At 32.5% G+C, this 13,033-nt stretch overlaps 1 protein-coding gene across 3 annotated transcripts; it reads left to right on the forward strand.

The window, feature by feature from the left end:
• The first annotated feature begins 10,301 nt into the window (after positions 1–10,301).
• LOC124847717 (CHUP1-like protein) lies at positions 10,302–12,685 on the forward strand. Of its 3 annotated transcripts, none has more exons than XM_088105615.1 (5): positions 10,302–11,113; positions 11,222–11,538; positions 11,627–11,738; positions 12,187–12,318; positions 12,388–12,685. In XM_088105615.1, the coding sequence occupies exons 1-5, from the start codon at positions 10,454–10,456 to the stop codon at positions 12,442–12,444; spliced, it is 1,278 nt and encodes a 425-aa protein (XP_087961741.1). In that variant the 5' UTR covers positions 10,302–10,453; the 3' UTR covers positions 12,445–12,685. The 3 variants fall into 3 exon arrangements, with proteins under 3 accessions (XP_087961741.1, XP_087961743.1, XP_047181223.2); XM_088105617.1 differs by having other exon boundaries at positions 12,403–12,685; XM_047325267.2 differs by having other exon boundaries at positions 10,317–11,113; positions 12,396–12,685.
• The last annotated feature ends 348 nt before the right edge of the window (positions 12,686–13,033 follow it).

Genomic DNA, 13,033 nt, shown 5'->3' on the forward strand with positions numbered 1-13,033 from the left:
ACAAATCAACTTACCTTATTTATACATTAAAATTTGATTATATAACATGAAACTTTTTAACATATTAATATAAATAAAATTAAATTATTTATATTACTACATAAAGTTTATAAAAATTTTATTAAATAAAAAACCCACCAATAGTCCGAGTGATTAGGTGAAATTTCTAACACAACCCAAATTTTGTGAATGAAAAAAAAAATCGATTAAAATGAGAAATTGCATTAAAAGTTATCATCTAAGATTTCCAAAATATTATTCCACGTCTGTAAGGACTTAAAAAGTAACTAACAGGAGTAGTAGTCTCTTAAGTGAATCTTGAATATTTAATTATTAACACGTTAAATTTATAGATAAAAATATTAATTATTCAAGTTTTATTTTATAAAGATCATAATTTCTCTAAAATTATTTATTCCTTTTTTTTCTAATTTTCTTTAAAATTCTAATAAATATGTTTACTACAAAAAAAGAAGGGCATTATCGACGACTATAATCCTTCGGTAACAGTCAGAAGTCGTCGATAATGTCTACTTATCGATGGCTTAGCGACGGTCTTGACACCGTCGGTAAATCTTTTGTTGCTAACATTTACCGACGGACTTTGGTCTTCGGTAATTACTGAAGGTCAAATACCCTCAGTAATTACCGAAGGCTTACGCCCTTCGATAAAGCCTTCGGTGAGTTCCAGGCAAATCTCAGGCACAATTGTATTTCTTATCCAACTAAAGAAACCTGCATAAATTTTTCACAACACAAACAAACTTACATAACATTTTCCAACCACATGCAAATCTGCATAATGTGCATCTCAATCATCCAATCATTGATCATAAAAACAATATAACATCTTAATCATCCAATCATCAATAGAACATGTATTTATAAATGAAACATAAAACAATGGGTCTAATTGCAAATTTTCACCCTTTAAGCACACTTTTTAGGTTCTAAATACTCAAACTTTGAGTTTGAGGTAATTCTTTGCTTTTGACAAGTTTCCTAGCTTCGTTCCATTAGTTTAGACATGTTAGGATGTTCACATTACTTAAAATAAGTGTACATTAGTTCAGGTTGCAAACTCTCACCTTGTAAGTACACATTTTTAGGTATCAGCTATTCAAATTTTGAGTTGTACCTAATTCTTTGCTTTTGAGTAGTTTCCTAGGTTCATTTCACTACTTTAGACATGTTAGGATGTTCACATTAGTTAAAATAAGTGTACATTTGGTCTAGTTGCAAATTTTCACCCTTTAAGCACACTTTTTAGGTTCTAAATACTCAAACTTTGAGTTTGAGGTAATTCTTTGTTTTTGACAAGTTTCATAACTTCATTCCACTAGTTTAGACATGTTAGGATGTTCACATTACTTAAAATAAGTGTACATTAGGTCAGGTTGCAAATTCTCACCTTTTAAGTACACTTTTTTAGGTTCCAACTACTCAAATTTTGAGTTGTACCTAATTCTTTGCTTTTGAATAGTTTCCTAGGTTCATTTCACTACTTTAGACATGTTAGGATGTTCACATTAGTTAAAATTAGTCTACATTAGGTATATTTGCAATTTATCACCCTTTGAACAAACATTTTAGGTGTTAAATACTCAAACTTTTTAGGTGTTAGGATGTTTACATACCTTAGAATGAGTCTACATTAGGTGAAATGACAATTTCTCACCTTATAAGTACATTTTTTAGGTACTAAATACTCAAACTTTGAGTTTTAGTTTATTTTTTTGCTTTTTATGGATTTTTTACAATGTTTTAGTCATATCTTTACATTTGGAAACATAAACATGCACATGCCAACTCAAAATCAAAAATTGGAGCAAACAAATTTTCAAACACCACTTGATTTGAACACTGCACCAGGAAAATGCTTCTAATTTGGTAGTTTTAAACCCAATATTGATTGGAAGTGATTCAGCAGCTCAATTGATGCATCAACCAACTTTGTATCATCATTTTAAAGATGTTTAAACACTGAAACAGTTTGAAAACAGATTGCAATGTGAATTCACTGGTTTACTTCCATTTTAAAGCCAATTTTGATGGTTTAAGAGATGACTATACATATAGGCATAAAAATGACCATTTGAAAAGTGCACACAACTTTAAAATGGCAAAATAAACTTGCTCAAACGTTTTATATGAACAAACACAACAACATTCAACAAATCATACTTGTTATAGCCAAATATGCATGAAAATGTCACCAAAACTGCACCAAAATTTAGAATTCAATGAAATGAAATGAAGACAACAGTTGCAATGACTTTAAGACATCCTAAAACACTTGTGTAAATACTTGTGCAGCTACAGAGAGGAACAAAGTAAGTGAGGGACATCAAGAAAACCAATTCAAACTTTGTTTTACTGCATAATTGGCTATAGCAAGGTGTGATTTCGGTTTGTGCAGTTTTTGTGTTGTTTAAAAGGTTGAACAAGTTCAAAATGATGTTTAAAACTTGCTAGCACTGTTCATTTGGTCACATATGAGCCTATATGCAGAATTTCTTCTTAAACCATCACATTTTTAGTCAAATTTGGAAGTGAAGTAGTGAATCTGTACTACAATATGTTTTTGAGTTTTTCCCATCAATTGCTAAAGTATTTTTGCCTATACTGGTGCTAGTCATTTTCCAAATCAGTTGTGGATACTTTTTCATCAAGGAAAGCACATCAAATAAGCTATGAAGTGCATTTGCACAGCTTGAGTGCTTAAACCATATGACTACCCAGTTTTCAGCTTATCACCATGCTAGCTTTGCTTTGAATCACCAATTCGAGTTTAATTTCACCTAGTTGATATTTTCCACCTTGGTTCAGTGTTAATACATATTTGAAATTTGTTTGCATTGTTGTTTAGTCCTTTGTTTCACTAAAACTCAGTTTGGGGTGTGAGTTTGCTTATTTTCCTACATAATAGGCTGTTAGGAGGTCATATTCAGTCCTGTCCTTTGATTTTAAAGGTAATTTTAGTTTAAGAGATAACTTGTTAGTAACCTCATACATTTCTGGCAAGGTAAGTCTAAATTGACTTTGTTTCCTTCACCATATATAAACCTACTAAAGTTTTGAATGATTCACAAATGGTGTAAAAGAAATGGGAACCTCAGATTGGTATCCTAGATACTATCAATCAAAAAACAACCTTCATACTAAACTCAAAAGGGTAATCTAAACCTACACATGGTAAAAATGTCTCATGCCTAATTATGACTTATTAGAACCAATGGCAAAGGCACTTGTACATGGTTTATGTTTTCAAATTCATCATTCATGGATTAAAGTACCAAAACAAACCATGATAGAATTGTTCATTGTTCTTTCATGGAACAAAAAGCCTAACTAATAGTCCATACCAAATCATATATCATAACAACTATTTCACAAATTTTTTTACTGTTATTATTAGTACAAGTGAAATTTCCAGATAAAGTTAAATTCAGCATATCACAATTTTCAGATAAAGATAAATTTCATGACTCCCCCAGAACTTGAAGCAGAACATTGAGACATTGATCAACCAAAAATACATCACGAATATCAAATATTCGTTTAATATTTGTAGAAATTTTGTTAGATATTTTAAGCAACGAGTTTGCAAGCTCCCTTAGTCATTTGCCACTTGCCATCTTGTGTTAGACTTGCTTACCTCAATTTACACACTTGTCCCAATTTAACCCTTTAGTGGCTCAATCAGTGTTGACAAGGATCATTTACTCCATTTTCTTCTTTGTCTTGAACCAAGACCTATCATTTACTTTCAGCTCTCTTCTATACTCCTCCTTGATCACTATAAATAGCTATATATTGAGAAACTACGTTCTTTGTATCTCTTAACCTAGTAGCAAACATGAATACAAAAACCACTTTCTTCTTTTGCTTCCTCTGCGCGTTACTTCTTATCTCTGCTATGACAACTCAGCCATCTAAACATGCTACAATGGGTAAGTATACTGCACTTGTTCCTTCCTCATATCACCAAGAACCACTCTTCTACCAATTAATCTGCATCTTTCTTTCTTGTTATTTCTATTCCCATCTCACTAAAGCAATTCAAATTAATTTTAATGATATGAATATACGTGTTGTTATAAATTATTTAGGCGTAATATTATTACAGAAAATTGCTTTGCATTTTATTTCGACTTTATCTTTCTTCTCCCAATATATAAATTTAGGCAGTAAAGAACATACCTCGACGCGTCTTCCAATTGCCTCACTTGACGAAGACAAACACCCTCACGTCACGGGAGCACCCTCCTGATAGCAACGTCCACACACCGTGATGTTAACGGACCACCCTAGGGAGAGGGAGAGGAAGAGAAACGTCAAACAAAAGCGAGAGGGAGAGAATGGGAAGCACAAATTGGGGACGAGAATGGAGAGGGAGGGAATGGGGAGCACCACGCGAAGTCGATAGAGGTATAGGGTCTTGTCTTACGAAATTGGGGACGACCTCCTACAATACCCCCAATTACTTAATTTAAGGGGTCGAGCCTCTTACTGAAGGCCATAAACCCCTCTGTAATTCTCTTTTGGCCTTCGGTAATTACATTTCATCATGCCCGTCTGTAATGCTCATTTTGACCGTCGAAAGCACTTATTTACCGACGACACATAGGCCTTCAGTAATAAACCTTCGGTAATAAGCCAAATTCTTATAGTGTTACCATTTTGAAGACCAAATCATAAAAATATTGGTGTAAAGTAAAACAATTATGCTTGATGAAAATTTTTATAAGAGTAAATTCATTGATAACTCTCTATATTTGCACATTTTTCTGTGTTTGGGAGTCTTTCTTATCTTCGTTTAGTTTCTTATTGTTTAGAATTAGGCTATTTTTATGTTTTTCTCTTAATTCTTTAGTTTTGTAATATTTTAGTTAAAAATAGGTTTTTAGGTGTAATTTTTAGTTTTTGTTAATAATTAGAAAATTTTATTTTATTTTCGTAGAAAATCTTTGATAAAAAGATTTCTTTGTTAAATTTCCTTTTCTTTTCTTTAATTTTGGATTATTTTTTTTTCTCTTTGCTGCAGAAAGAAGCACTCTCGAGCATTTGAGAAGAAGAAAGAAAACCCACGTGCTAAGGCTTGCATAAGTGAGAAGAAGAGAGGAGAAAGGGCGAAGTGAGAAGACGAAGTCGTGCCCAAGTGACACTTACCCAAATGATCGAGGCAGCAAGGCACACGTGTGAGAGGCTGACCAGTGAAGATGGAGAAGACGATCAGAGGGTGTGGAAAGAAAGCGAATGAGAGTCGTCCGATAAAGAAAGCGTCGCAAGCAAGTCTTTTTTCGCTCTTTCATTTTTTTCTTTTCATTTTCTTCTTCTCCAACCTTATATAAAGGGGTTTTTCATAAGGTTTTATGATACACTTTCAGTTTACAATTCTACGCTCTGTAGATTAGGGTTCTTTTCCGCTTTCGTAGAAGTAGAGTTCTTGACTTTTGGATTTCGTTAAGACGATCGCGAGGGTGACAGGCCGCGAGAGTCTTGGTGACTTCCGGTAGAGTGTAATTCTCTTTTCATGTTAATAAAGTTTTGTTCTGTGTTCTTGTTCGTATTCTTGTTTGTGTTAAATTTGTTCTTAGCTTTTGATTTTTGTGTTGTTCTAAGAAAATGAATTAGACTCTGATTCTCTACATCTTTGCAATTCCTTTTGGAATTGAATGACTCTGTAGTGAGCATTCTTTACCAAGATGTCTTATCGAGTCAGAGATGAGTCCAATGTATAAAGACTCATTCGGTTTTGTGTTTCTATTATTTTTCTTCTATTATTTTTGTTATGTGTGATTTTAATTCCGTAATTGAACTCTATTTGAGAATTGTGAAGGAAAACATCCACATTTCTACATTTGTTTTGGATGTAATATGACTCCATAGTGAGCATGACTTATCAAGAGGTGTTCTGGAGAGATGTTAAGCTTCATAATTGTCAGATTAAGTTCAATTTCAGTGTTGTATTTTTGTTTCTTGTGAAAGTGTGCATTGGTTGGAAAATTGAGTGAGAATTGTCAATTCAAGTTCTGAAACATGAACTATAAGACCCTGTGATGGGCTTACTTTAGTTAGAATGTCTTTCTGAAGAGTAATTGAGACTCTATCTTTCAATCTATTGCACATTTTCATTTGTTCTTTGCTTTTGATAGTGATAGTTGAAGTTCAGTTAAAGTTTTGTCGTTCTGGTTGTTACTTTGAGTATTTTAGAATTTATAATCTACTTTACTTCTGTTTCAGCCTTTACATTCTTGTTGATATGATGCTTTTCAATCTTGAGTTTTAAGTTCTTTTCAGTTTGCTTGTATTTCTAATTTTGTTCCAGTTTTAGTATATAGGTTCTGTTTTGGATATAAATAGGTTTAATCTCTTCATTACTTTAGCTTAGGTTTCATTTCTTTATTTTCTTCATTCTTTTCTTTTAAAACAGATTATAGTTTAGTTTTTCTTATTTTTTTTAATTTCTTTGTTTTCATTTTAAATGTCCCCACCTAGTTTAATAGTAAATAGGTAGTAAATAAATACAAGACCTTAACTCTACATTCTGAACTTAATCATAGTTGAGTCCTTTGATTGGTCCTTGGCTATCCCTTTACTACATTAGTGAGGAAACTGAGTTTGTTGGCTTTGATGCGACTAGAAGCGAGTTTAACATTCATATTTTATATTTTTCTTAAATTATTTTGGAAATATGTTTACTTGGGAGAGAAATACTTACACATGACTCTTTTAAGTTCAAAATGAATCTTTATTCAATTAAGATAAGAACTTAGTTTGGGTAAAGGAAACTAATTATTTTATTACATTAACTGATTGAATTGGGTGAATAAGAGCTAATACAATGTGTATAATAGAGATGATTGTTATTAAATAATGATTAATATATGTGAATATGGATATTGATTGAAATTTGTTGTTGAGTTTTTGTATAGTTAAGTGAGCATTGATCCTATAAGATATATTAATTGAGTCAACTAGTTTTATGTGAGGTTAATGTTGAACTTAATGTAGTGATTTTGATATGAGAAATGAGTAAAAACACTCAAATAAAGTAATTTGATAATATGATATATCTATGAAGCTTCTTATTTATATAAACTTGTTGGGTAAGCCAATAAGTTACTAAACAAAAATGAAAACTTTAAAATCTATTGAGCTCATGTCATTCTATTCGCTAGGCAAGCTAATACTTCCTAAGCAAGCTTTGTTAAAAAAGTTTCCAAGGTTTTGGGTCATTGGACGAGTAAAACCCTCGCTAGACATATATATTTTATGAAAAATTTAGAGAGTTAAGGTTGGTTTGGTTGTTAAGCAAGCCTTCACAGTGCTTAGAAGCAAAGTTGTTTTTATAAAGCCTTTTAGTGGTTATTCACTAAACGAACTAAATTTTCACTCGATGAGTCAAAATTTAGTGTTGAGATATTTGACTAAATGAGCAAAATTTTGGCTCAACGAACCAAATACTGATTGAACAAGCCAAATATTGACCAATCGAGGCAATGTTTATGATTTTAAAGAAATAAAATTTTAATTTATTAAATGCTAAAATTGATTATTCTCTCATTATTTTGTTATATTTGATTAATATAATGTATTTGAGTATTATATTAATGTAATAGAAGAATTATTTTAATTTATTACATTTTAAATTGAAAACATTTGTGAATATATGCCATTATTTACTAAGAGGTGGAATGTTATGCTATAATCTACTCAAGAGGTGGGATGTTATCCTATAATCTACTCAAGAGGTGGGATGCTATGTTATAATCTATTAAGAGGAGGGTGTATATGTATGAGAGAGATAAAAGATATGAGATTCTAAAATGTTTTGTTTTAGAAATAATTATGTTTTATAAAAATATGTTAACTTATCCTATTTTGTGGGTTTTGGTACATGCATGTGAGTGAGAAGTATATTAGTTTACCCTATTTTATGAGTTTTGGTATATATGAGAAGGTTGAATAGATAGATAGATTAAGGACTATAAATATATGTGAATATTTGTATAAATTTATATACGTGTTTTAATCTCTTAATGAGTTGAAATATTATATTTTGAAAATTTTATTTATGAAGGAAGGTCACACCAATGTGATATTAACAAAAGTAAACAATAAATAAAACATTGAATAAAAGTGTCACATTAATTTCTATTATCTTATTATATGAATTTAACAATAAAAAAATGTGTTATAAAATATGTTGTTTGCATTTCTTCCATCATCAATGCTGTGTACGTTCTTTTTTTTTTGTTTGGATAAGAAAAATGTACCAAGGTTTGGATATAAACAGCCTGCAAGGCTGGAAAGTGGGGCTATATAAGCATAGTTAAAGTTATGCATGTTCCATATTCATTATTGTAACAACACCATTTGATATGTTATCTTTGATGTGTTGACCTAGTATTCAAATTCAATGTGTACATGCTATCCAACCATACACCTCCAACCGTTCAATAAATGTTTACAAAATTATAGCTGTCATGGGATCTTCACAAGAATTCTCAAACCCTCCATGAGGTGTACACTTCTTCCCTTGTGTTTAGGGCATCTACTTATCCATTTTTTATATTATAAATTTAATATATTTTTAGTATTTAGATGTAAAATTAAAATTTGTATATTTCAATATATTTTTATTTTTATATAATTTTTTAATCCAATTATATTAATTTTTTTATATATTAAACAATATTCCAGAATAACATTTAAACTAAAATATATCAAATGATATAAATAATTCAAACTCTAATCTAAAATGTTGTTTAACACATAAAAAATAGTTCACACAGTTGAATTAGAGAGAATATATCTGTTTATTTTTTAAGTTTGAAGATCAAATTATATTAAATTTTGAATACAGACAAATTTCAATTTTATATTAGACTAAAAATATATTTAGCTATTTCTTATTGTTTCTCTAAATCTCTCTAAGTTGATACTATATTTTACTTAATGCAACTTTTTGTCATGTGCTAGCTCTACTTTTTCGATTTTCCGAGTTAGAACTAAAGGAATGATGAGATGAGCTACCTACCCAAGAGGAAAAACACATACGTTGTTTCCTAAAAGTTGGTAGTGTGATGGTGAAGAGAAGGGAATGCCATAATTTAATATCTGAATTTTAAGGTTTTGAACGAATACTTTAAGAACAATGTTTCTGATTACTTTCACGTTCTTCACCTAAAGCATAGGACCATAGACTCAGCAGCACCAATCTACATCAATTTCACACACTTTCGGTTGTGGAATGGGTACAAGGTGTGGTGATTTTAAGTCCATGGAAGGAGTAGAAAGTAAGAAAAAGAACCAAGGTTTCTGAAGGGGCTTTGAGACAACATAATTGATTCAGAAAAAAAAACGTACATGTCATAGGATCTTATTTGGTATGCTGTAGTTATCACCACCTTTCCTTGTGAATATTTTCACCCTCCCAGGAACTTGTCTATAATGGAATACGTTTTCCTACCTCCTTTGTCCTCTCTTTTCATTGCTTCACAAGCAAAGAAATAGCCAAATGCCATTCAACAACAAGTGCACTTCTCAAATGATGAAAAAAGGCAACCATAACCATGGAGCTTGCATGACCCAATGACACTCCATTCCACCAGTTAAGACAACCTAAGAGACATGAAACTTGTAAGAATGAAAGGAATTTAGATTCTTACTGTCACTGATTTTGAAGTTTTAAAACATATTAAAAGGACTTTTAAAATACCAACATAGTATATTTCTAACGTTCGTTCACAGCACCAAAATCTCAGTAAAGAATCTTGACTGGTATGAAAGAGAGTTATGTTTATGTCAGAACTTCATAACCAGTTTGGTATACAAACTAGTTTCCTGTTTTGCCACGTGTATAGTAAATAGAAAATCTGAATTGAATAAGAGTCAGAAAGTGGACATGATTCAAAAGTAGAAATTAATGAGACAAGACAAGCATATACTCACCAAGGCCAAAATAACCTCACTTGGCAAACTTTTGCAGCATTGGTGAACCATTAACCCTCAAAGATATGACAGTATAACAAATTAAAAAGCAAGAAATCTCACCCCGAAAAAGATTAATCTAAAATCAAAAGCATTATAGTAGAGTAAATTTGACCAAAGAATTTAAGGTTGTACCTAACATGGCTCTCTAAGTGCAGCTATCACATACTATAGAGCTGCCATCAAGCCCAAGTAATCTCCCATCCCCCATAAAATTTGTCACAAAGAAATCATAATGAGTCTTTATAGCAAAGTGCATTAAAGAAGTGTGAAATGTCAAGAGTATCCTTGTCAAGATCATTGTTCCCCTCATGTCCATAAGGGCATTGGAAGCATTTTCAGGGGCATCCTTGCAGATTTAACTCTTACATACCAACCTTACTTCAAAAGCAAGACCAAATTTAGAAGAATAACAAGCTATCAAATTGGTAAGCATATTATAGCTATCTTTCTGATGAGAGAAGGAGAGACAATGCTACAGGGAGAGAATGAGTCTGAGATCACTTCTCTCAAGAAAAAACTTGAAGTTCACATGGCAAGGGACGAGTTACTACAGAAGGAAAACCAGGAACTCAGAGAAGAAGTTGGCCGCTTAAAGTCACAGGTAATTTCACTTAAAGCACACAACTTGGAGAGAAAATCAGTTCTGTGGAAGAAGATACAGAAATCCATCGATGGCAACAACAATTCAGAACCAATTCAACTTAAAGCATCATCACCAGTTCAGGTAATCACATGTGAAAAGAGTTCAGAAAATGCAAATATACATACAAATCCAGATTTTCAAGAATCAGCACCTAGAAAAGAAAAACCAGCAATAGTACCAGCTCCTCCACCCAGACCTTCTGCTGCCCTCCTTCTTCCTCTTCATAAAAAAGAGAAAGTACTTAAAATGCAGCCAATAGCACCACCACCACCTCCAACACCACCAAAATTATCGTTAGTTGGGCTAAAAGCGGTGCGCCGTGTGCCTGAAGTAATAGAGTTGTATCGTTCCCTTACACGAAAGGATGCTAACATGGAAAACAAAATACATTCCAATGGAATTCCCACAATAGCATTCAGCAGAAACATGATTGAGGAAATTGAAAACCGCTCAACATATCTGTCAGCTGTAAGTTTAGCCCCAAACTTCTCAATACTAATTTTCATGGGTCAAAAGTTTTAACATTGATTAATCTTGATATCTATTTTCATTGATACTGTGCACATCCCTGGACAGATAAAATCAGAAGTTCAAAGACAAGGGGAGTTCATCAGTTTCTTAATTAAGGAGGTAGAGTCTGCTTCATTTGCAGATGTTTCTGAGGTGGAAACGTTTGTGAAATGGCTCGATGGGGAACTATCTTCGTTGGTGGATGAGAGGTCAGTGCTAAAACATTTTCAGCAGTGGCCAGAACAAAAAGTAGATGCAATGAGGGAAGCAGCTTGTAACTACAGAGATCTGAAGAACCTTGAATCTGAAGTTTCATCCTATGAGGACAATCCCAAAGAGCCATTGTGTCAGACATTGAGAAAGATACAAGCACTGCAAGACAGGCGAGCATGTACAAAATTCATAAATTTCATACTAAAACTTTTGAGCAATACTTAAAATCAATTGAAAATGCCATTTACAAATATGCAGGTTGGAGAGAAGTGTGAGTGCTAAAGAGAGGATGAGGGAGAGTATTAGCAAGCGATACAGGAATTTCCATATCCCTTGGGAGTGGATGTTGGACTCAGGTCTTATTGGTCAGGTATACAGCTAAGACTTGATAGATTGTTTATGCCATGAGACCATAATATAGCACAACTTTTTGATTAAATACTGTTTATTATTGGTTAGTATTCTTAATATGATGAGGTGTGTTTTGTTCTAATAAGGTTTATTGGGTAGTATGCTTAAACTCAAGCTTATTTTCAATCAAGAAAAAGATGTTTTTGCATTCTCTAGAGTCAAGAATAGAACTAACAAGACACTAAACGAAATCATGCATGATGATGTTGAATAATCTTGTATGATTATCCATTTCACATAGATCAAACAACCAGAAAACTAATTGGGGTATAATGCCTACACTTCTAGCTTCAGCGAGAACAGTATCATTTCAATGACCCCAAAAAAATCCATACCCTCTATGTTAAGGTATTCAGTTATTACCATCAAGATATATTGAAACTTGAAAGGCTTTTTATTGACTGCAGATGAAGCTAAGTTCATTGAGACTGGCAAAGGAATTCATGAAAAGGATAGCCAAGGAAATAGAGTCAAATGAACTTTTGCAGGAAGATAACCTCTTTGTACAAGGAGTTAAGTTTGCATTCAGAGCACACCAGGTAGAGTACATTCCTCATGAAACACCCTTAAGTTAACATTTCCTCTTATCCAACTCATCAGCCACAAAGCCTTTCAGTTTGCAGGTGGCTTTGATCCTGAGACCATACAAGCATTTCAAGAACTGAAGAAGATTGGTTGTGCTATACCAAGCTATAGTAATCTGATTAAATGCCCCAAACTTGTTAAAACTTGCCATAAACCTGTATCTTAACTTAAATTGTCTTCCCTTAATTATTTGATGTATACATATCAGCAGTGGAACTAATAAAATGTATATGCTCCTCTCTGTATTTCCTAAAGCATTGCCTACTTTTGGCTGGTAGGTACATGCTTTCTTAATTATGGAAGAGATAAATCCTCATTGGAGTGTCTTTGTGCTTCACAAAGTAAACCATTCCCTAAATGAAGACCATATAATACTCAATATATAGGCTGCATAGGACCATATGGTTAGCCATAAAGGCTTAATGAATGAAAAGAAATGAAGAGCAATTGAGAGCAACTGAATGTGTGTATTACCTATCTTCATCATCAAAGTGGAATACTTCTCCACTAATGACTGGAAAAGGTGACTAAGTAGTGTGTCACTGTAATCAACCATTTTATGCCCACCAAAATAAACTCTATATCAAGCATATTTTAGATTTGCGTATTTAAGTGTAGAGTTAAACGTAGAAAGAATGCTAACAATTTATGGGTGGACGTTGGAGTTTT

The sequence above is a fragment of the Vigna umbellata genome, chromosome 1 (assembly GCF_029865625.1).
Source record: "Vigna umbellata cultivar VRB3 chromosome 1, Vumbellata_1.0, whole genome shotgun sequence".
Classification (NCBI taxonomy): domain Eukaryota; kingdom Viridiplantae; phylum Streptophyta; class Magnoliopsida; order Fabales; family Fabaceae; genus Vigna; species Vigna umbellata.

Bases quoted from the DNA above. Each gene is read 5' to 3' on its own strand.
- LOC124847717 (XM_047325267.2), top strand. From the start codon at position 10,454: ATGAGAGAAGGAGAGACAATGCTACAGGGAGAGAATGAGTCTGAGATC. The intron at 11,114-11,221 runs GTAAGTTTAGCC...ATCCCTGGACAG, and splicing joins GCTCAACATATCTGTCAGCT to ATAAAATCAGAAGTTCAAAG. The intron at 11,739-12,186 runs GTATACAGCTAA...TATTGACTGCAG, and splicing joins ACTCAGGTCTTATTGGTCAG to ATGAAGCTAAGTTCATTGAG.